We start from the raw sequence: 24,022 nt of genomic DNA on the forward strand, positions 1-24,022 counted from the left end.
TTGCTTTGAAAAATCTACAGACCAAGTGGGTGGACAAGGGAGTGGAAGGGGGACAGGAGGTGACCCTTGACACCAACTGAGAAGCCAAGATAAGAACCTGAATCCACCTGGCAGACACCCTCCAAGCTCCCAAGGTCCGGTGGCTTGACTTCCTGCAGCTCAGGATCCTAGACTTGGGAAAGTTCACTCTCTATGCTGTTCATATACCCTATAATCATTCTCTTTATTTTCCTGTTTTGTTTTGTTTTCTAACTTTTTGTTATTAGCAGCTGGCCAAAGGGGACTTCAAAGAAAGGAGGCGTCGTGTTCCTCCTTGGGCTGCCCCTGAGGGTTGGGTCTGGGGGCACCAGCGGGGACCAGACAAGGGTGGGTGATCTCTGAGGGAAAAGTCAGGGTCATTTGCATAATGAAACTTTCCTTCCCCAAGACTCCTTCCAGAGGGCTTTTTTTTTTTTTCCCTTTTTCTTAAACTGAATCTGGAGGGCTGTGTTTTAAGAGAAGCTGCTCTCACACCACTTTACATGGTCGCCCTACCTTTGACCAGTGAGGGTAACCAGGGAGACCTCGCCGGAGCTCCCCCATCCCACCCGGGGGGCTTCACAAGCACTGCCTGCCTCTGTCCCTCTACAGTGTGATTTTAATCACTGGGCAAGAAAAAGCATCTCCTCCCTTTCAAGACACTGGGGACCTTGGAGCATGGACTATGGCTGGGAGGCAGGAGGACCTCTCACCCCATCAGGAAAGACTCAGAGTTCCCAGAGAGCTGAGCTCAGGAGAAGATTCTCTGTGCTTCTCTAATACCCTCTGCTCCGAAATGAATAAACTAAGTTGACTGAACCAGGGATTTGGCTCCGAGATCTGGGGCAGTCTGAAGCCAATCTGAATTTAAATCATGTCCCCACAATGAAACTTTTACTCTCTAGGAAATCAGGGGTGGGGGTCGGGGGTGGAGAGATCAAGGAAGGGACCTTGTTCACATGCTCAGCCAAAAGTGCCCGGTGCCAAGCAAAGGTGGCAGCTCTTCGCAGTGGGGACAGAGAATTCAACTGATGTTCTTCTGGTAAATGCCAAGGTCCCTGCAGGCCAAGATGAGATGAGTGTCATAGGGAAGGGATCAGAGATGTCCCATCCCCTGCAGGAGAAAGGACATGGGGACTTCTGGGGACCAGGAAAGGTGGAAGCCACAGGAATCCAGCTGAGGGATGCTCACGGGGTAAGAAACGCTGGTCACTCCCCAAGAGAGGTTTTCCAGGAGACAGAAGACATTTTTCTTGCATCCCCATGAAGGCACAGGCACACAGCTTTGAAAGGTAGTACCATTTTATTTAGTGTTGTAGAAATTTTAGGTTACTTCTTAAAAACAAAACCAAGGAAATTAAAAACTCCCAAACTCAAAAGGCAGGAAATCATTTTATAATCCAAAAACGCTGAGCGATCTTTCAGTCGGAGGGTGGAAGAGGTCAAGTTAGTAGCTCATATAACAGATACTGAGAAACCAGAGTCAAGGTTGGTATGACTACCAGGAGGCTAAGTTCCCTACTGAAGGCAATTAATCTGTCAGCCTTGAGGGATCATTAATTCGTAGTTCTCAAAAAGAAACGAAGACGATCAATTGGGAAAAGGGACTCAGGGAGGGAAAATCCTGCCTAACTGAACATTAAATTTTCTCTGGCCTTCAATTTGGTGTGTGGCTGTCATGGGTCCTCCCCCGCTCTGCCAAGTTCCCACTGTTAGCAAAGCTGGAAACCACACACAGACAGACAGACACACACACACACCCTATTCATTTGCACACACCTCCCACTCAGGGTCAATGGCTCTTCCGCATGGTCAAGGGCAGGCTTTCTTGTTCCTCCATTCTGACGTGCTAACACACAGGAATAAAACGGAGGGCAGGAAACCTGTCAGAGTCCAAGGAGTGAGATGATAGGAAATGGGCAAAGGATTGACAATGTTTTCAGGAGGCTGACCTCCAGCTGAAGTTCACTGCAAGATGTTCGGTATTTAACCTGATGCTTCCCTAAAGAACCGACCGCTCTTTCTGGAGGCAGCCGGGTGCAGCCAGGAAAAGAGCTGCTCCCGCTTCTCTCCAGAACACAGCCTCCTCCCAGCGTGCTTCCATCAGGCTGGCATTTACAGCAGCTGGAGCCAAGCCCCAACGCTCCTCCTCCAACGCTCCGATTCACCAACCCCTGTTAATGGGTCAGGGAGACATAAACCCTCCCCCAGAGTAGAGCCCTCATGGACAGTCATTACCTCATGCCCTCCAGGTTAGCTACTTTGAGAGGTACAGGAATGCTATAAATTGGATTTCTCTTTCCCCAGCATTGGTAGAAGCCAGACACCCTTGAAGTAAATTATCCTTCATTCTCCAGAGTCCCCAAGTGGCATTTCAGAGCACAGGAATTCACTCTTCTACCCAGACGTCCCTCTCAAATACTGACTGAGTTACACACCTGAGGTCCTAGCAGCAGAAAGTATGTCCAGACCAAGCTCCTCTCGTGAACAATGCAGGTCTCCGCACCAGCTCCTCTAAGGAGAAATCCTTCGGAGCACCCCTGCCCCCAGTGCCCTTGGGTTATCACAGTCAAAATACATTTCTAAGCAAAACAAAACAAAACAAAACAAAAACAACCTATTGCAGAACGAATATATACATGTACGTTTTCAGAGTGGAGACGAATATACAGTTCTCTTTCCAGGTACGTAAATAACTCTCATAGCACTACAAAAATACAAGTCATCTGGGAAGTTTACAGCTTCCCCACTACTGTAAGAGCATTAAATAAAGCAGCTATAGATCATCAAAAGCTGATTCATCAAGTTACAGTATCACCCTTCAGAGCGAAGTGCTCTGATGTAACTAACGTTGCCACTAACATAAGATCCTGAAAAGGGCTCTGTTACCAACTCTCTTGCCTCTTGCCCTCCATAGAACAAGAACAGACAGAGAAGAGAGCCCCGAGCTAATAACTGTTGTTGCCTCAAACCCTGCCCTCTGCACTGGCCTGTGATCTTCCGCCCCAGAGACAGGTCAAGGTTAGGTAAGATTCTGTCACAACCAGGAGGGAAAAAAAAGAGCAACACAGAAACATTCTAATTCCAGTATTAGTTTCTGAACAATGAAACGACCTAAGGAGTCCGACTGGGGGTATCATTTCAGAAGCGTCCTAGCTTCAAAAAAATAGGTGTGTTCTTCTAGCTTTAAAAATACAGCTGACCAAAACTAAGTGTTACCTTCTTGCTCTTCATAACTTTATATCAAGGGTTGGGGGTGGGGTAGGGGATCCCCAGAAAGTGTTGTGAGGAGATCAGGGAGCCAAGCAAAGGCACTGGGGGAACAGGCCACAGGAGTTCTACTGAGATCATTCCCTACCTGGTAGAATCAAGTTAGTCAATGCTTCGGCCACCTGATCCCTTCTCAAGGCACTGACGAGGCCGCTCCAGCCAGCAGGAGCCCAGCTACGGTGAGACTTCCACCAACCCCCGTTAAACGAGCACGAAGTGACAAACTCCCTGTTCTGCCTCTCCCGTCTCCACAGGCGGGTCCTATGCACCGATCAGGAGCACACTGTAAGGCTGAAGAGTTGTGGCGTTTAGAAAAGGCAGCTTGTTCCAAAATCTAGCAAGGCACACTCACAAGGCTTTCGTTCACCTCCCCCACTTCGGTCAAATCAATAAGACCAAGTCCAAGAAGCCTGGGAGGTTTATGCGGTATCAAAACTTAGCACCTCCAGCCAAACGCCACCCTGAGCTACTCTCAAAAGCCAAGCAAGCATGTGCCTGGTCCTTCTCATTTCACCCCGCACTGCACTGACGGGGCGGGGTGGCTGTGCGAGTATGTATTTTTAAATGTCAATATCGAAGAGAGAAAATCCCAGTGTTAAATACACGAATAATCCAGTGCCACCTGAAGCTCTGGGCCAGGAGCAGATCTTATGACCACATCTCCGGTCAGAGCATAAAATATTCACAATATAGTTAAAGGCACAGTGGCATTTAAAAATAAAACCCTGGGAATGTACAGTAAAAGATTCACTGTAATAATTAACCTGGCTTCAGTTGCTGGAACCGACTCTTGCCAGATAACAGGCAAGGGAGGCGGCTGGTGACTTCGAGCCTGTGTGCTGGTTATCAGGCCTACGGAGTCCTTGACCTCAGGAGCGGGTGGAAACGAACTCACAGAACAGTCTGGGTCTCCTAGGCTGACGAGTCACATCTTTCCTGCCTTTTTGCCGACCTGAGCCGGGACACGGAGGATGTTGGGGGTTTCCTCCATGACCCTGACGAGCAGGTTGTCAATGTAGTCTTCCAGCTCTCGGACCTGAAACTCCTTCTTGCTTATCGTCTCCTTCTGCTTGAGGACCAACTGGATCAGCTCATCGTGGGTCAGCTGTGCATATGCAAAGGCGGGGTCCGAAGGGTTGTATTTCTTCAGAAGGGGAGAGAATGGGGAGAAAAAGTGGTAAAGTCAGCAAAGGCAAATATCGAAAAGAAATCTAAAAGAGGAACATGTTATTAGCGATCGGAGTCTCCCGGGAATGTGTTTTCAGTTCAGGTGGAAAACTGGGTTATTGACAAGGTTTTCTGTAAAGGACCAGAGAGTAAATATTTGAGGCTTTGCCGGCCACATATGGCCTGTGTCGACCGTTCTTCTGTCGTTTCATTTGTTATTTCTGTTTTATGACTTTATAAAAATGTACAAACCGCACCTGGCTCTTAGGCTACAAACCCCTGGGTTAGACTCTGGATTTGAGGTTTCAGGAAATTAAACAACTGGAGGTCTCTGAACACTAGGAGCGGGCACAGCGAATTATGAACACGAGCTGAGAGCCCCAAGCTAAGCTGGCCCATGAAAAAACCCTAGCGACAGAAGGTGCGGGAGATGACACTCACCCATCCCCTCCCCAGGCAGCCGCTCATCCTGGACCGCCTGCTGCTTCCTCAGCGACACTCAGAAGGGGTCCACAGGACCGCTGAGGCACTGGCCACTCAGAGACCCCACCTGAAGTCACATCATCCTCAAGACATACGCAGAATCAGAGCTAAGGGCCATGACGGCGCATCGCACAGCCAGCACACTCAGACATCAGGGCGCACCCTCTGGGCACTTGGTGGCCACAGCCAGGGCTCAGCAGCCCCGCTCTTGCCAACAGCAGGAGACCTAAGGAATGACTCCATCAGCATTTATAATCCGGGGTGACTGGAGTCCAGCTGCAAAGTGACCAGGCCCAAACCATGAGGAATCACAATATAAGGATTAAATGGAAAAGTACCATGTCACACCAAGCCTCCAGCTGGAGAAGCTAAGTCGAGAGCGGAATCATCACTCACTCTTTTGACAACACGATAGAAGGCCCTGCTTAGTATAGTGGCACATCGGCTGCCTACACCCTAGCCAGAAATCAGAGAGAAACCTCATCGCTCTTATCCTGGCTCAGAAGGAAAGCACAGTGCTCACAGCCCCGGCTTAGAAGCACTCACCGACATCTCCATGCACACAGCAGGTGTGCACCTAACACGGACTGCACAGAAACAGGCGAGAGGTTGGACTACTTTTTCGAGAAACCACTTCTCCCTTAATCTTTTTGTTGTTTTAGTTTCTTAACTTGTTGAAGGTAAACATTCCTCTGGACCTCAATCATCCTATTAGTAATTCTAAAACCATCTTCAACCAGAAAGTTGAGTGTTTGGAAAAGGACGCTGGGGACGGGTTGTACAGGGTGAATGCACTTAACATTACTGATCTGTACACTTAAAAATGCTTACGGTTCCTCATGCACTGTTGCTGGGAAGGCGAGCTGGTGCAGCCACTGTGGAAAGCAGTATGGAGGTTCCTCAAAAAATTAAAAACAGAATTGAGGGCGATTGGGTGGCTCAGTCAGTTAAGCGTCTGCCTTCAGCTCAGGTCATGATCAGGGTCCTGGGATCCAGTCCCACATCGGGCTCTCTGCTCAGCAGGGAGTCTGCTTCTCCCTCAGCCCCTCACCCTGCTCATGCTCTCTCACTCTCTCTCTTTCAAATAAAAAAATAAAAATAAAAAACTCTTTAAAAAAAACAGAATTGACCCAGTATTCCTGCTACTAGGTATTTACCCAAAGAATATAAAGAAACTAATTCGAAAAGATACATGCACCCCCTATGTTTGTTGTAGCATTATTTACAAGAGCCAAACTATGGAAGCAGCCCAGGGGTCCCTTGACTGATGAATGGATAAAGAAGTGTGTACACACACACACACACACACACACACACACACACACAGAGAGAGGAATATTACTCAGCCATAAAAAAGACATCTCATTGTTTGCAATGATGTGGATGGAGCCAGAGAGTATGATGCTGAGCCAAATAAGTCAGTCAGAGAAAGACAAGTACCATATGCTTTTACTCATATGTGGAATTTAAGAAACAAACCAAATAAACAAAGAAAAAAAGAGACAAACCAAGAAACAGACTCTTAACTGTAGGAAACACACGGATGGTTACCACAGGGGAGGTGGGTGGGGGATGGATGAAATAGGTGAAGGGGCAAAGAACACACTTATGATGAGCAGAGTAATGTGTATAAAATTGTTGAATCACTAAATTGTACACCTGAAACTTATATAACACTATATGTTGACTATGCTTGAATTGAAAAACGTTTTTTTTTTTAATTTTGAAATGCTTCAGATGATAAAAGTTTTATGTGATGTTTATTTGACCCCAATTTTTTAAAAAGGAGGTGCATGTCTGTTGATGGATCCTATCAAGGAAAAAGTACTCTTTGGGAACAACAACCCAAGAATAATGTCCTCGAGCGTTTTTAGATTGTATCTCTATCATACAAGGATTTTATTTATTGAAAATTGTGGAGCACATAAGATACAGTGCAAGGCAGTTTGTGAGATCGAGAGATGAAGAAGCTGTCGGCTGGAGGCAGGAGCAGGGGCTCCTCGAGAGTGGAGACCAGGTCCTTACAGCGCCTCACACACAAGGGCTTAGGGGCGTGGGAGTCCAGAGAGCTGGACAGCCAGGAGCCCTCTGCTACACAGGGGACTGGGACAGACTGCAAAGATGGGCAGTGATACCTCAACTAGACTTTGAAGACAAGTTAAAATTAATTTTAACTTGTGGCGTGGGAGTCCAGAGAGCTGGACAGCCAGGAGCCCTCTGCTACACAGGGGACTGGGACAGACTGCAAAGATGGGCAGTGATACCTCAACTAGATGGGCAGTGATACCTCAACTAGACTTTGAAGACAAGTTAAAATTAATTTTCCCCCGCGGCGCCTGGGTGGCTCAGTTGGTGAGGCATCTGCCTTTGGCTCAGGTAATGATCCTGGGGTCCTGGGACTGAGGCCCATGTCGGGCTCTCTGCTCAGTGGGGAGTCTGCTTCTCCCTCTCCCTCTGTGCTCTCTCGCTCTCTCTCAAGTAAATAAACAAAATCTTTAAAAAAATTAATTTTCCCCCAAAACAAGAGAATTGTTTTCACTATAAGGGGAATATTTCCTCACAATGGAAAATCTCAAATACAGAAGAGGGAAAAAATTATTACCTGGAGCTCCAACACATAACATTTGGGTCTCTTATTTCTTTCTTTCTTTTTTTTTTTTTTAAGATTTTATTTATTTATTTGACAGACAGAGAACACAAGTAGGCAGAGAGCAGGCGGGCGGGGAGCGGGGGCGGGAAGCAGGCTCCCTGATGAGCAGAGAGCCTGATGTGGGACTCGATCCCAGGACCCTGGGATCATGACCTGAGCTGAAGGCAGAGGTTTTAACCCACTGAGCCACCCAGGTGCCCCGGGTCTCTTATTTCTTCCTTGGTTTCTTTATGTTTTACAACTTCAAGCATCATGCAGAATATGGTTTTCAAGCATTTTAAAATTACTACTTTCTGAGCATTTTCCCATCACTAAATTTTAGCAAAAATCATTTTTTTAAGACTATTTACTTATTTCACAGAAAGAGGGAACACAAGCAGGGAGAGTGGGAGAGGGAGAAGCAGGCTTCCTGTCGAGCAGGGAGTCTGATGCAGGGCTCAATCCCAGGACCTGGGATCATGACCTGAGCCGAAGGCAGACACTTAATGGCTGAGCCACCCAGGCACCACCTATTTTTTTTGGTTGGTTTTTTTTTTTTTTTTTTTTAGCAGAAATCATTTTTAATGGATGTTTGAAATTTCATTATATTTTACCCATCTCCTTTGTTAAATATTTAGGTTTTTTCAGTTTTCACAATTACATATAACATTTTTATTAAGATGCATGAGCATAAATCTGGGATCACATCTCTAAAATAGTTCCTTAGGATAAATGTGTGGGGTTGAAAAGGGATGTATGCTTCATACCTTGCAAACTATGAAACAGCTATTCAATTTGGATTTCATAATCCAAAGAGGAAAGTATGTGAGGCTTTGAAATCATTAGGCAATCCTACATATGTGATGATTTAGAAATTATAAAACAACCCAGCATTACTGAAAGTGAACAACAGCCGTGGCGAGGAAGAGGTAGAAGGAAAATAACCATTAATTCAAGAAAAAACAGTCCCCATTGTCACATATTTCCTTCCAGGATTTTCATATTGGATGTTCCCACCGTAGTTGTAATAATAATGACGTATATTCAAATCCGTGTCTCACTGTTTCCATGTTAACAGGACAGATGATTTTTGGATCCAGTTGGCTGTATTATTTTTAAATGGAAGTATTAAAGCCACCTGGGTAAATAATACACTCCATTAAGTTTCAAATAATCTAAAAGCGATGGAGGCCCTGAAACAGCAACCAAAAAACAAAACAAAACAAAACAAAAATTTAAAAAAAAACACCCAAACAAAAACAAAAACCCACTATGGTAATGATTCAGCTAGCTTTTCATAACTTCAGCCATGCAGTTTCTTTTCCTAACCTCTCTCGCACTCTGCCACATTCCAAAGAGTAGTTACTTTTGTAAATATTACTTATGGCTTAGTACAAAGCACCTGTTATATGGGAGGCCAACAAGAGTCTCTAAGAAACTCTCCCTCTTTGCTCAGAATATTTACTAGGTATGGTCCATGGCCAAGCGCTCTTTGTAGCAGGCAGCCAGAGGGGGCAGTGGCCGGGCTTACAAATCACGAGCAAAATAACCAGCAGTTGCCTTTGTTTTAAGGCAAGTTATTGCCTCAGTCAGGGCCAGGAGATAAGCCCCTGATTAAATGAGCTTTGAAGAATAAATAAAATGGGAGCCAAGGGTCTTGCTCACTTCCCGAGAGCTGGCTGTTTGTTTCTCTTTGGAGCCCAGCTGCATTCCACAGTACAAGGAAGAGGGGATGGGAGGCTGCTCCATGACCCTAGCTTTCATTACTGTCCCTTTTATGCTGTTCTTTTGCCTGGTTTCCTGGTAAATATCGTTAAATCCCATGAAGGTATGTGCTGCCTCTTCCCCACACCCTCAGAGGCCCACCAGGCTGAGCTGGGCAAGTTATGGGACATTTCTAGGTATATGTGCTGCCGAAGCAAGCACATGGGACATTTCTAGGTAAGGGCTAATTCATACACAGCAGGCACGTCTGAAAATGATGCTCACTTACCACTGGCCCCAGCACCACACAGTACAAGGGAAGAGAAGGCAAGGCGGCTAGAAGATGCTAGCTTGTTCGCAGTAACCATCTGTTGCCACTGCTCAGCCTCTTTCCCTGAACCTCAGGTCCAGCTTTCAGGAAACCTTTCGCCCAGCTCCTGATGGCAGAGATGCAATGGAGCCCAGGTGGTAACAAAGAAACCAGCACTTTAAAAACCCTTGCAGGCAAGGTGCCTAGGTGGCTCAGTCGGTTAAGCATCTGCCTTGAGCTCAGGTCATGATCATTGGGCTCCCTGCTGAGCGGGAAGTCTGCTTCTCCCCCTCCTCCCTGCTCATGCTCTCTCTCCCACTCTCTCTCTCTCTCACACACAAATAAAGAAATAAGATCTTAAAATAAAATAAAATAAAAATGCCTACAGGAGTAAAAGAGAAGTGAGCACGAAATTTTTATTCTAAAATCACAAAGACTACTTGATGTCTTATAGTGCACTGGACTGTAAAATGTCTCATTGAATGAAGCGTCTAGATGCCCTGGACTAAAACAGAAATAAAGTTTATTTCTACTGACAGTGGTCCCCAATAGTCAGTCAGGAAATTCCTCTCCACATATTTGAAACTCAACACAGCCTTGCCCACCAGTCCCTCTGTAAATCATTCTCCCTAGCCCAAGTGATAATGAGTCAAAGACCAGAGGTTTGCCAGGAGGCAGTGTTCTAGATTCTCCTGATTTTAGAACCACAAAGGGCAGAATGGAGATGCTCCAAAGCAGAGATCATCTAGGGGCTGGTTTGGTTTGGTTGGTGGGCAGGAGTTTTTTGTTTTTTGTTTTTTTAAGTTAGCCCAAGCTTTTGAAGAGAAGAGATCCTCTAATAAAGAAATACTCTTCCTGGAAATTTAGCTTAGGAAGGGGAAAGTTCTATGCAAGAAATTGTTGACTGTAGTGTTACTCATACTGAAAAACAGAAAATAACCCAAATACCCAATAATAAGTAAATGGTTAAGAAAATATCAGTAAACCATGTCAAAGAATAATTACGTAGCAACAAGCAAAAAATGCTTATGATCTACTAATAAATGAAAAACAGACTGGAACAGTGTTTCCAATGAGGGCAACGGAGCTGTAAAACCACCATTTCGCCACTGCCGTATTCACTGATGGATACGAAAGCCTGGGAACAAAAGGGAGGTGAGGAACAGAAAGCTTACATGGCCTGACATTAACTCCCCACGAATTGTATTGTATTGTAAATGGGGAAACAGCATTGATTGTAAAGGGGGAAACAGGAACTTTACACTACAGAACCTCGTGGGCACCGCCTGAAGTCAGTCATCAGCGTTAACGCTCCCACTACCGTGACAAGAGGATATAATGTGCCTCCTTCTACTATGCACCGAGGATGCGTGATTTGCACGGTTAATTCCTGCCAGGAATGCATGACCTCAACCAAACCAGGAGGAGAGAGCAGACAAATCCAAACAGAGGAAAATTTCTACAAAACAACTGATCTAAAGTCTTCGAGAATGTCAAGGTCTTGAGAGATTTCAAGAAGGCTGGGGAATGATTCCAGGATAAAGGAGCCTAGGGACACATGGCAACAAAACAGTGGGAGATTCTGGATTGGATCCTGGAACGGAAAGAGAAAGAGGAAAACTGAAGAGCACACTCACGAGACAACAGGTGAAGCTCAAGTGTGGGCTACAGATGAGAAAAGAGGAGTGCACAGACTTCAAATGTCTTGATCTAGATTAAATCTCCTTATTCTTGGGAATTACACGCTGAAGTATTTAGTGGTAAATGGGGCATGAGGTGGGCAACTTCCCCTCCAACGGTTCACACACACACACACACACACACACACACACACACACAAAGTATGTCTATACAAAGAGAGAACAGACAGGGACGGGGAGAGAGAGGGTGAAAACGATAAAGCAAATGTGGCAAAATGTCAACAACTGACGAATTTGGATGAAAGGTTTACGGCAGTCCTTTGTACTATATTCGCAACTTTTTTTTAAAGTTTGCAATGATTAACAGAATAAAGTTTCAAAAAAGTGTATCTGGGCAATGATGACAAGCACAAGAATTTTACATTTTTGCCAAAAGATAAAAAAGGATACACGGGGAAATGAAAACATCTGATTGGAATGGACCAGCCGGTGGGTGACATTTTCTTCTTACTAAAAAGCGGCCCCGGTGTCAGTCTTGTTGCTGGAGACAATGACTAACTCTAAGGGGAGCAGTAATAGTCCCCTGGGAAGTGTAGGGGCTTCCAAAGATTATACGAAGACCCAGACGTACGTACAGTCAAGTCGTTCCTGGCCTGCTGCCCAGGAGGGTCTACATAATGATGACTCTTAAAACAGGTTTTTTATAGACCCCTAACTAGCACACCTACTTCTTGGAGGAGACATACCTTCATCGCAGTTTCATTGATCAAGTTCTCGCTGATGATGGTGGCGGTGCCCAAGCTGGAGCTGGCAATCTTGGTGGCTGTTGTGTTCATTGGCTTCACAGGGTGAAGTCTAAAGAGAAGGGGAAAGGATCCTTAGACCTTCGGTAATGACAAAACCGAGACACCGTCCACCTCACGGACAGCAGCCGGTGAGACAGACAAGAGGGCAGAGTGATGATGCGCTCTGTCCGTACGTCCAGTCCGGCAGACGCTGGTGTCCCTGCAGAAATGAGGGCGGTCGGCACGAGGCAGCCACGTGCAGGCCCACCATGCACACCAGAAAGCCAGGTGTCCTGATGTTCTCACCAGACCCTTGGTCTCATTATGAATGTCAGAAGAACACTAAAGCCAGCCTCTTATTCTTGAGGCGGCTACAGCTTAGGACCCACACCGGTGTGAGGGGTCCGACAGAGCCTCCCGTTCCTCAACAGTAAAGAAAGAGCCGGGAACAAACACACCAGCTTAACCTCAAAGCAAGCTCTCAACACTGCTCTGTTCTACCACTCCGCCTCGGCTGGTTTCTGATGCCGGGAAGATACTGGGACACAGGACATCGCTGCAGTTTCAGAGCCCCAAATCTATGCAGAACAATTCCTAAACCATCTGTGAAGACTGTCCCAGTGTTCTCCCTACAAATGCAGGAGTGTCCTGAGGAGGAATTCCCACCCTGGGGGTTGGGGTGGGGTGGAGGGAGACCCTTTGAAAACAGGCCCTACCAGCAAAATGCATGGCGTATGCCATCGGGATAGCCGTGCACTTAGAAAGTCATCCACCTCAGGGGGCAAAAGGCAAAGGGTCGGGTTGTGGGGTGGGCCTCACTCCCGTGGACAAAACAACCTTCCCCAACTCTCACCTGTGCTTGGCTGACCCCGTTCCCACGCTCGGCTGAGCTGAGATAGGAAGTGTCTCTGAGGGTGAGACCCAGGCCTGAAGAAGCGGCTTCCTCTTGCCAGAACTTTCCACTTTACCAGCGAGGCCCTCTGCTGTGGCCTTTTTTTGAGATTCTGCTGTACTGGTGTGGTGAGTGTCAGCATGTGGGCAGCCGGGGAAAGAATGTATAACAGAAAAGTTCTCAGAAAAGGAGGGACTGGCTACAGGAGAATCCAGGGCTGGATCAGGAGGCTGGCTTGGCCTCCCATTTCCCATCAGCTTTTCCCTCTCGCGGCCGCCAGGACCTGGCAGCTGTTTATCCGACCATGAGCTCTTGCCAAGATCTGGCTTATGAATTCCTGAAGCTGCCATTGGCTCTGGAGAGGCTGCCGCAGATGTTTTGGGTGCTTCTGACCCAGGGTCATGTGGACCCTCTGCAGGCGCCGCCCAGCCGTCTGCCTCGCCCCTCGGCCCCTTTTCCACCTCAGGACGGGCAGGGGACAGGCTCAAGGAGGAAGGTCCTCCTTCCGGGGCTGCCACCTGGGCTGTCTCTCCATTGTCTTCAACCTGATCCACTCTCTCATCATCTGATGCCACTTCAGGAATGGAAGGAAGGGTTAAGCCCAGATCAGCCACGACTGGAGAGTTAACCCCTGGGGTAGAGTGAAGGCCACTTAGGGGCTCGGACAATAAACCTTCATGATCACTGGCTTTGCTCTGATTTGGGGCCATGAGTATATCTTCTGGCTCAATCCTTAAGAGCGGAATGTCTTTCCCTGAGCCTGCTTCACTCATGGGGGCTTCTGAGCCCTTCTCCTCGCAAGACGGGCCGGGAAGGGGGCCTGCCACGGAAGCTGGCACCGCACACTGCGCTGCTGGGGACACGGCTTCCCTCTCTGCAGACTCAGCAGATTCTCCGTCTGACGCATCTCCAGCGGCGGCTCCCTCGCGTGTCAGTTCCCGGGGATGCCTTCTGTCCTCTTCCACTGACCTGGCGGCCTGCTCTACCTCCTCTTGTGTAAAGAGCTGCTCAGAAAATGACACGTGCTTCCTGATTTTCTTTCGGCTCTCGCCCACATTCTCTTCGTGTCTCTGCATCACGGAGCCAAGAGGGGGAGCCGATTCTCCCACCTGAAGAGGGGGTACCGCTTCTGTCATTGCAGAAGTCATGCTGTCTTCCTGAAGGCTGGTCTCCTCAAAGGACGGACTCTCTGAGTCTGTGCTTGCCCTCATCAGATGCTTCCCCCCTGGGCTTTCAATCTGGCCACTTTGGAGTGAAAGGCTGAATGTTCCTTCTTGGGCCTCTTGAGATGAAGGGACAGAGTCTCGTTCTGAGGCAGTAAACCCCAGAACTTCTTCCTGGTGCCCCATTTCAAACTGCTTCACAAGAGACTTTTCTGAGTCATTACCAACAGTGCTCTCTGGGCCTATCTCACTGGTCTTCCTCGTGGGAGAATCTTCCGTCCCTTTACATGCTGGAGTGGGTAGCTTTCTGGAAAGTGACCCCAAGACACCAGAAACAGTCTTTGGAACTTGTATTAAACTCTCCCTTGGTAATTCTGCCTTAAGGGGCAAAGATGGTTCTTCCGGATTGGCCTGGCCCTTGCCTGTGGAAGGCCAGTTCTCAACCGGCGTGGATGTGGAAATGGGAGCCACTACAGGAGATGAGAAAGAGAAGACAGAGAGAGATTCAGAGGACGATGTCTCTGCACCATGCCCCAATTTAGAAGGGACAGGTGTCTGGCCAGAACTGGAAAGAAGAGCAGAAAAGAAGACAGGAGAGTCAGGGGAAGAAGAAAGCCTGGCTGTGGGTTGAGCCTCTGGAGACACGTCCAGTCTGCAAAAAGGACAAAATAAAATCTGCAGGTCAGTTGCAGATGCATCGTGAGAGGCAAGAAACACAAATAAAGTTGTTCCAAAGGGGCAAACACTTTTATGGGGGGGGCAGTAGAAACATCAATTACTTAAGGTAGGAAAGGGACACTTTTATCACCACACATCTGCCACACAAAGGGCTTGTTGCAACAGAAACAGAAAGCCCCAGGTAAAGCAACAGCCCACAGCTGCTTTTGGTGATAAACAAAAAGCATCTACAAAGTTCGAAGCAGTAAAAGATGCCCCTCGGGGCAACAGGCCCCACTTCTGAAGAGGAACAGTCTGCGTGTGCATGTGTGTGCATGTGTGTTTATGTGTGTGTGTGTGTGTGTGTGAGAAATCAGAGTACACAGAATCTCAAAAAAAGTCTCTCCCACCCAAGACCACAGAAATATTGTTAGTGTGACTGTGAGTCATGCTGAAAGCAGAAAGCCCCCAGTGTTCACTCAGGCTCTCGCAACGAGATGCACAATGGACATGGAGAGAACGGGTACGCTTGAGAGCAGACCAAGGGGCCCCCGCGCCAGCACACCAATGCCAAATTGCAAGGAGGAAAGATATCATCTGCCTTGAAGGGCAATCCGTGATGAGGACTCTAAAAAACATGTTCTGCACACACCACAATCAGAATCTGGTATGCCCCACCTGGAATACTCGGAATTTGCTACAAACCAGGGCGTTCCACGGGGGCTGATCATCCTATCAAGATGGGGCAGACTGTACCTATTGGCAGCGGTGTGGGACAGGGGCCCATCGCTGCAGTCTCTGCAGGGCGGGCCAGCCAACAGGCTGGTAGAAATTACTCAGACCACTGAATGCTTGCCATACACAGGTACCACCCTGGATCCCCAGGCAAGGTTTGCTCCAGCAGCAGACCTTTCTGATCACCACGAACAGCCCTGCACGAGGAGGGCTGAGACTCACCGAGGCTTGACGGCTTTGGTCTGTGGAGCCCGTGCAGAGCCCACAGGTGGTACAGCTTCTGACTTGGGCTCTCGGTCGGCTTCCGGTTCTGTGATCTGCACTTCCTCAAAGGGATTCAGGGATTTACCCCGTCCAGAGACGACAGCCAGAGTGTCCTTCTCAGTTCTCTTCGGTAGGCCTTCGTCAGGCCCCGGCCGGTCATCCCTTGGTCGGGCCTCCGGCGCCGCGCCTTCCTTCTCCTTCCCCAGGATGGTAGGCGGACTTCCGCCCTCACTGCCCTTAGCCACGTCCTTCTTTCCTGTCACCAGAGAAAGCAACGAGGACTTCTTGTTCTCCTGCTTCTTGCTCTCTTTGGTTTCTTTTGTGGCTTCTAAGCTCGCGGGAGCCGCGCTCTCCTGAATATCCCCACTGCCCTGCGGCCGGTAGGATGGCAGAGACATGGTTTTCGGAGAGTCCTTGGTGGAAGACTCAGAGAACCACCGGTCGGAAGACACCGCCCCTCCATCCCCAGGCTCCTTCCAAGACCGAGGAGCCAGGTTCTCAGTGGAGGAGAACAAATGCTTCTTCCTGAAGCCCTGGGGGGACGGGGAGGAGGAGGGGGTGCTGTCCTTGGTCTCGCTCTTGGCTTCCGGCTGCTCCATGTAAACGTGGTTCCCGTTGATACAGACATTAGAGCGAGAAAGGACGTCATTCTTAGACCGAAGGCCGCCAAGAAAGGAGAGTCCTTCCTTCTTGGGAAGGCTGAAATTGATCTGGTTCAGTTGCTTAGCATCTGCACTCCCTGTTCTCTTGTGAGACATAACTGTGGGAAGAAAAAGATTAAAAGGAAACAAGAAGTTAAACGACCGGTTCACAACCAGAAGGGGGTGCCCATCTCACGTGTCTGAATGCATTTCTGCTTCTCGGCATGGGGATGTGTTCCTGGCATCTAACAGGGGGAGGCCAGGTATAGCGCTAGAGATCCTATGAGGCATGGGGCAGCCCCTACAATGAGGAATTATCTGGCCCCAGCTACCAACAGTGCAGAGCGGAGGTTGAGAAACCCTGCATTAAACCAATGAGAAGGGCAGGATCTGGCCAACAGTAAGGTTTGGTCATTGAAACTGAAGTTCAAATCCACAGTTAATTCACAGTTAAAGGACCTAGATTCCTCAGCTTTCACTAAGGATGATTCCCGTGAGGGTTTAACACATTAATAGGATCTCAATAAATACCTGATGAGTTAATAAAATGTCAGAATTACTCTAAGGTTCTATGATTTTACCCTTAATTTAAAAAAAAGAAAAGAAGGAAAAGAAAAGGCCTGGATACATTCATTCTGTTAACTCCAAAAGCTTTTTAAATCTACATCAATTACAGAGATAAAACATTCTCTTTTGGGGGCGTCTGGGTGGCTCAGTGGGTTAAAGCCTCTGCCTTCAGCTCGTGTCATAATCTCAGGGTCCTGGGGTCGAGCCCTGCATCAGGCTCTCTGCTCAGTGGGGAGCCTGCTTCCCCTCCTCTCTCTCTGCCTGCCTCTCTGCCTACCTGTGATATGTCTGTCAAATAAATAAATAAAATCTTAAAAAAAAATTCTCTTTTTTTAGTCTTTTTTTTTTTTTTTAAATTTTACTTATTTGAGAGAGAGGGAGAGCACAAGCATGGGGAGCAGCAGAGGGAGAAGGAGAAGCAGGCTCCCCAATGAGCAGGGAACCCGAGGTAGGTCCCAGGACCCTGGCATCATGACCTGAGCCAAAGGCAGAGGCTTAACTGACTGAGCCACCCAGGAGCCCTGAGCCAGACATTTTAGAAAAGGAATTTATACATTCTTCGGAACCAGAGGGCTTAAAAAGAGAAGCCTTTCTGACCAAGACTAACCACCATCATGGCTGCCATCACCACCATCATGACCATCATGACTACCACCATCATTTCAGTAATCGAGGAACTGAATTAAAATCCTTCTCTTTAAGATTTGCTTCTTCTCTCTGAGTGCAAAGAGGCTGAGAGAGAGAGAGCCCAAGTAAGAAGGAGGAGCAAACTTACCATCTGAGGCAGAGGGGGAGTCATCCTCATTGTCCTCATCCTCCCACTGGGACTGAAAGTCTCCAGGACGAAGCAGCACTCGGTCTGACTTTGAAGTAGGCAGGACGGACATGGACTGGGAAAGTGGCGTTTTCTGCAAATTCGACTTGGAAAACAGGGTCTTGATCTTCGATTTCTTTTTCTTGTCTTTGGAAGGAGACTCATCATCACTGTCAGCGGAGGGCGTCACACTGGGAATGATGGCTGAGGCGGTGTCCGATGCGCTATCCTTATGCTTCCCCTTGATCTTGTCCTTCAGTTTCCCAAATGGATTCCGAGACTTGTCTTTCATGGAGAGGTCAAACATGCTAGCCGTCATGTTGTTTCTCATAAACTGGATGTCAACCTCAATTGCTCCTCGCTCTTTATCCTTCTTTCCGGGTTTGGATTTCAAGGTATACCACCTACAAGGAGAAAGGCTGAGAGGTTATCTTTGAATCGAAGAGCCTAAAACAACGTTCAGCATCCCCATTAACCGGCTTTTCTTCTCTGTTACCACCAACCTCTTACATAAACACATTCTTGGGCTCTCTTCTTTGGAATAGAGAGGGTGGGGTAGGGGAATGGGGGCAGAACTTGCAGTTTCGTTTTTGAGAAGACACCCACTAGGCAAAGACAGGATCTGATTCTGTATTTAATGTACAGTCACTCAAAATCTTGATTTAATAGCTATTTCTAACAATAAAATAAGTCAAACAAATATTCCATCCAGTCATTTCCTGTGACTGGTATTTTCCGCCAACAGGGTAAAAATGCAAGGATCATACACAAACAGTTAAGAAGGCAGAATGCAAATTTACACATACAACTCAGAGAAAAAAAAAAAAAAGAGCAAGCATTTATAGAACAGTCCCTGCTGGGGAATAATAGAAAATATAAGACAGAGAAAATTTTTTTCCAAAAAGAATGAAACACGCCAGTCACAAAATGACAAACATTGTGGGACACCTGGGTGGCTCCGTCGATTAAGCATCTGCCTTCAGCTCAGGTCATGATCCCAGGGTCCTGGGAGTCCTACATCGGACTCCCTGTTCAGTGGGGAGTCTGCTTCTCCCTCTGCCTGCTGCTCCCCCTGCCCGTGCTCTCTCTCTCTGACAAATGAATAAATAAAATCTTTAAAAACAAATGTCATTGTATGATTCTACTTATATGAGGTATCTACAGTAGTCTGATTCATAGAGTGGGAATGGTGGTTGCCAGGGGCTGGGGGTAGCAGTGAATGGAGAATTAGTATTTAAAGGGTATAGTTTCAGTTGGGGAGATGAAAAAGTTCTGGCCAGGGATGGTGGTGAGGGGTGGCATAACAATGTGAATGTACTTAATACCATAGAACTATACACTAAAAAAATGATGAAAATGGTAAATTTTGCGATGTATATTTTACCACCCTAAAAAAAAATTAGAAACTGAAAGGAAGCATTCTTTCCTACCTTACTAATCCAAAAAAAGAATATTTCAAACATTATCAAGTATTTCAACTGGTCGTTTGCAAACTGCTTGAAGATATCAGCCCAACTCTCCTGAAAGAAGATGTCAGAAAAAGGAAATCTCCCCTGGGCATTTTCCATCTGGGGAACTGCAAGAATGTGAGGCTGATGAGTAGCACGACCCCTACAGAGCAGAAAAGTCTGAGTGCGTGGCTCACTGAGAGCCATCCCTAGGGTTACCGTCAGACCGAGAAACCACATTTGGATGTTCTGTGTCATGACCTACTTAAGAGCTGAGGGCCGGGGACGTTAAGGAAATGATAGGTTTCCTCAAACGAGCAGTTTCCTCTTTCACCCTCAGCCAGTCTGCTTGCAGGGCAGATCGCTGCCCCACTAGCTCAGCTGATTACACACGGAAAGGAAAGGGGCAGAGCGAAGCAGACACCTAACACTTAAACAGCGCCTACAGCATACCCAGCACTGTGCACGCTTAGGGATGTCCTCATCGAAGTCTCACAAGACACTGAGCCTCACAAATGCGGTGATTTGTCCAAGGTCTTGCAACTGGGAAAGGGCATGGGCAGGATTCTGAGTCAGTACTGCCTTTCTCCAAAGCCCCTACTCTTACACCAAAATTCCTGCTTTGCACTCTCTCCTGACTCACCTCCCCTTTGCAACATACAAGAGGAGGGTTCAAACTTAAATTCTGTCTGAGGCAAGTTTAAGCTTCTCATTTAAGAGTCCTATCAGAAGAAAAAAAGAAGTGTTCTCGGAAGAAAGGGGGAAATCCGTCATGGCTGGCCACCCATCATAAATCATAAGATTACATAGAAAGTCCAGTGTGCAAAGTCATCAAGAAGAACTTAGACTGGATTTTTAAAAAATACAGCCAACATTGGAGAAAATGAGGTGAGCTATGATTCTGGACCTTTAGGGGGAAATCTTTTATGGTTTTTAAAACCACAGGTCACAGCTGGAGGTGGGGGGCAGATGCAATGTCTTTCTACACAGCATCACCCCCGCCAGTCTGGTGTCTTTCCAATCTATTTTCTAAGACTTAGCCTGGAAGCGATTGCATGTTTGTCATTTAGACATCCAGAGAATCATTTGTATTTTCCTCTTCGGACAGTCACGTGGCTCAGTGGTCGCCCCGGTGATGAAGGGTGGCTAGCTTTTGTAAATTCGCATTGCAGGCACCTGGAAAGGGGAAGTTGCTGAAAGCTGACTGCGGAGCTCAGATGACCACACTAGCCGCAGGCAGTTTCACCTCTTCACCCTGGGGAAACAGTGGGTCAGGCCGCCTCCCCAAGCTCTTCCCTACAACTCAGTCCCTTAGCCTCCCAGGGGATGCAGAGGCGACCTTCAGAGCAGGCTGTCGACAGCTCCTGGGACCAGCCTGCCTCTCCAAAAGTATCAGCGCCAGTCTGTTTGTTTTGAGTGACGCCACAACCAATTCTAGAATCCTCCCTGGGGGACCTATTATTACTTGATGCATAGGTTCGGTCCTGGGCACTAAAGTGGGATTTGTTTGGGGAATCTCTAAAACCACTAGGAGGTGAGAACAGATGCTTCATCAACTGTTCCTAAAATTTATTTTTACAGGCAAACCTAAAACCAAATACCAGGTAGCCAAGAAGGGGCACAGGCCTATTGAAGGATGTGAAAAGCAGACTGAAGCACAGGTAAGCATCCCATGCAAATGCTCAGAATTTTTAAAAAATCTGTGCCGGATTTATTAAAGCTGGAAAAGAAGACAGGAATTGTTTCTTCTAATAGTATTACCCTCATCATTAAAAATTCAAACCATTTAAGCAAGGGTTCTTTTGGCACATGCATAATTCAATAATAAATGAAAGCCACGATTCATGAATGGCTCACCCTAAGGAATCCCAAACCAGACACGTTTGTGGGTTTTGACATTCAAGCATCAATTTGGTTCTAAGTGTTTCTATCCATTTGGTTTGTTGTTGTTGCTGTTTTTGGTTTTTTATTTTTAATTTGGTTTTTTTTTTTGTTGTTTTTTTTTTTTTTTAGCTCACTTAATTCTACCACCTCATGAAGTAGTTCATAAATAATGAAGTCCCAGCATAGCCACACAGCCTGTGATGGCAGAGTGGGTGTGTTCCAGCATTACCATTCATGGAGGCCCAGAAAGCTGGAATTATCTCAGAAATCAGGGCTGGGTTCATTTTCCTAGTCCAAAGGGCAGAGTACAGGAAGAAACCCATCATCCCAAGGTAGTGAGTTTGTTTTTAAGCCCATATTCTGGAAAAAGTCCTGCAACCAATCAAGGAAATCAAGCGGTCCCTTCTATAACCAAATAATTATTTTAACTTATAATTAAAAACCCAGTTCTTCAAAAATCAAAAGGATCTCTGACTACACAGAAAGTGACAGAAGACTTATATATAAACTATATTTTAAAGTAATAACAGGCATAAAGTAAAAATTCAAATCATGCAAAATAGTACAGAATGAAAACTTCAATCTTCCTACCCCTCTCCACCCCTCACTCAAGTGATGGTTCTGGGCATATATAGGCAAAAATGCCTATTATCCAAATAGGCTGCCTGCTGTTTTAGAGTTTTTGGGGTTTAGGGTTTTGTTTGGGGGGTTTTGAGTTTTTTTGGGGGGGGGGCGTCAAACACAAGACAAGGCAATAGCTCAAAATATAGAAAAATCCAATTATGTCTTCTATTGCCTGGATCTGCATTGTCCAATCTCCTGGGCTTTTAGCCTTTTAAACAGTCATTTTGAGAAGAGCTAAAATTATCCAACCACGGCCAATCGACTCGGCCAGTCTGCTTCAGAGCGCACCGTTTCTCACTGTACAGCTCAAATACAAGGAAAGCTGATCACAGGGGGCCTTCCATCGGAATGTGGCAGGGTGAGGGCAGCGCAGTTCTTGCTCTGGGAAATGGAAAGTCTCACAGCAGTGCAGACCTTCGGGATTAAACTCATAAGGGACTGGCTGGTATGTGTCAAAAATAATCTTTCTGCAGCTGAAGCAAACATGTTTTTCCTTTAAAACATTCCAGAGGGCAGACACGAACAGGGAAATGATGGCTTTCAAAGATACAGTTCAAACATTTTTACATAGCAGGCACTGGAAATACAAAAGGGCCAGATTCTGCCCTAAAAAGCATACCATACCCTCCAGTGGGAGCAAGAGCCCAGGCTCACCAAATATCACCAAGTGTTACACTGGGACCATTACTGCCTTTTCTGACTTTGAAACCTGAGAAAATAATTAGACATGGGAAGATATGCCTGCTAAAGGGTACAATTTCATCCCAAATAAGGACTCTCACACACAAGCAGGGTCCTCAGCAAAATTAAATCCCAAGGGGCTATGTGAACCACCTACTTAGGGGCTCCAGTAAAATGAATACTGTATTATTGTATTAGACACAGGGGGCTCTGGGAAAGGGAGGGGAAGAAAGACCAGTAGCTCTACAAGTGACTTCAACATTTTCATGTGTGTAAATTTCAAGGGCTCCTTGTCTGTGGGTCTAGTCGCGACCCCAGGGTCAGAGGTGGGCTACCCATTTCCCTCCCCCTGCAAAATCTCTACCTCACTTGTAGCCTGAGTCACCTTCTCGGTAACCAAGCATTGTGACACAGGGGATTATGGCCTTGGGTGAGGGAAGCAGGAAGAACAGAACAGCACCTGCTGTGGTGTTTGACACAATCAACCGTTCTCAGGTAAAGAATTTTTTCAAAGCAATTCATTAGTTGGCTCCACCAGGGAATCAAAATAAGGCTGAAAATCACGTGGGGTTAGCAGCTGAGAACATCTAAAAGGTGTTCTGGAAAGGGGTGAGTCCAGATGGGTGAAATGTCTAGAAACTTCGCTTGGTAAGCCTAGAAGCAGTGCAGAGCAAACAGGGATGGAAACGTTTATGACCTATAAAACATGTGTGGTGTGTACCCTACAGAGGCTAAGTAGTTTAACAAGTTTTGTGATTGCCCCTCAGTAGCTGGTCATCATTGCCTAACTCAGAATACCTAATGACCAATGGGCCAACCTTGCCTCCCCAGGTGGCCCTCTCTGCCCATTGTCAACATCTTGGAAGAATTTGTGGTCAGTCATGAGAGAGGCAAATGGCTCATTTTTTTACCCCAATCCCTGAAACAGTCATTCAGGCAGCGCTGAAAGGCTATCTGTAGCCACCAAACTGAATCCTAAAAGCTGGTAAGTGCCAGGCTCCAGGACAGAGAGCAGAAAAAGGCGGATTGAAAATGCTTTGGGTCCTTTCCATATTATTTGCTCTACGGAAATTCTCTTAGAAAGTGAGCACAACAGGTTACAGAAAAATTTTTGTGAGGGCGCCTAGGTTAAGCATTCGACTCCTTTTTTTTTTTTTTTAAAGATTTTATTTATTTATTTGACAGAGATCACAGAGAAGAAGGCAGAGAGGGAGGAGGAAGTAGGTTCCCTGCTAAGCAGAGAGCCCAATTTGGGGCTCGATCCCAGGACCCTGGGATCATGACCTGAGCCAAAGGCAGAGGCTTTAACCCACTGAGCCACCCAGGGGCCCCTAACCATTCGACTCTTGATCTCAGCTCAGGTTTTGATCTCAGGGTTGTGAGATCTAGCCCCATGTTGGGCATGCTGGGCAGGGAGCCAACTTCAAAAAAAGACAAGAAAAAGAAAGATTTTTGTTAATTTTTAAAATGAACTCATTTTCATGCTAATTTGACCTTTATAACCTTTTTATGTATCATCTTGAAGTCTTTTTTCCTATACATTTTAACAATCACTAGCTGAGACAGTTTAGGCAAGTTACTTAACCTCTCTGCGCCTCAGGCTCCTCCTCTGAAGCAGGGATAAAGCCCCTACCTCATCCGGATGT

The 24,022-nt window shown here is 46.8% G+C and overlaps 1 protein-coding gene across 2 annotated transcripts in view; it reads right to left on the reverse strand.

The window, feature by feature from the left end:
* Positions 1 to 1,305: 1,305 nt before the first annotated feature.
* Positions 1,306 to 24,022, reverse strand: part of RAB11FIP1 (RAB11 family interacting protein 1) — a 31,505-nt gene continuing 8,788 nt past the window's right edge. Inside the window, exons 2-6 of one of the 2 annotated variants that reach the window (XM_080796817.1) lie at positions 17,701 to 18,143; positions 15,676 to 16,477; positions 12,860 to 14,713; positions 11,968 to 12,076; positions 1,306 to 4,432 (exon numbers count right to left, since the gene is read on the reverse strand). In XM_080796817.1, coding sequence (XP_080652943.1) covers positions 4,214 to 4,432; positions 11,968 to 12,076; positions 12,860 to 14,713; positions 15,676 to 16,477; positions 17,701 to 18,143 — 3,427 coding nt within the window. In that variant the 3' untranslated portion in view covers positions 1,306 to 4,213. The remainder of the gene's footprint in view (positions 4,433 to 11,967; positions 12,077 to 12,859; positions 14,714 to 15,675; positions 16,478 to 17,700; positions 18,144 to 24,022) is intronic. The other variant, XM_080796818.1, reaches the window with a different exon arrangement.

The sequence above is a fragment of the Martes martes genome (genome assembly GCF_963455335.1).
Source record: "Martes martes genome assembly, chromosome: 2".
Taxonomy (NCBI): Eukaryota; Metazoa; Chordata; class Mammalia; order Carnivora; family Mustelidae; genus Martes; species Martes martes.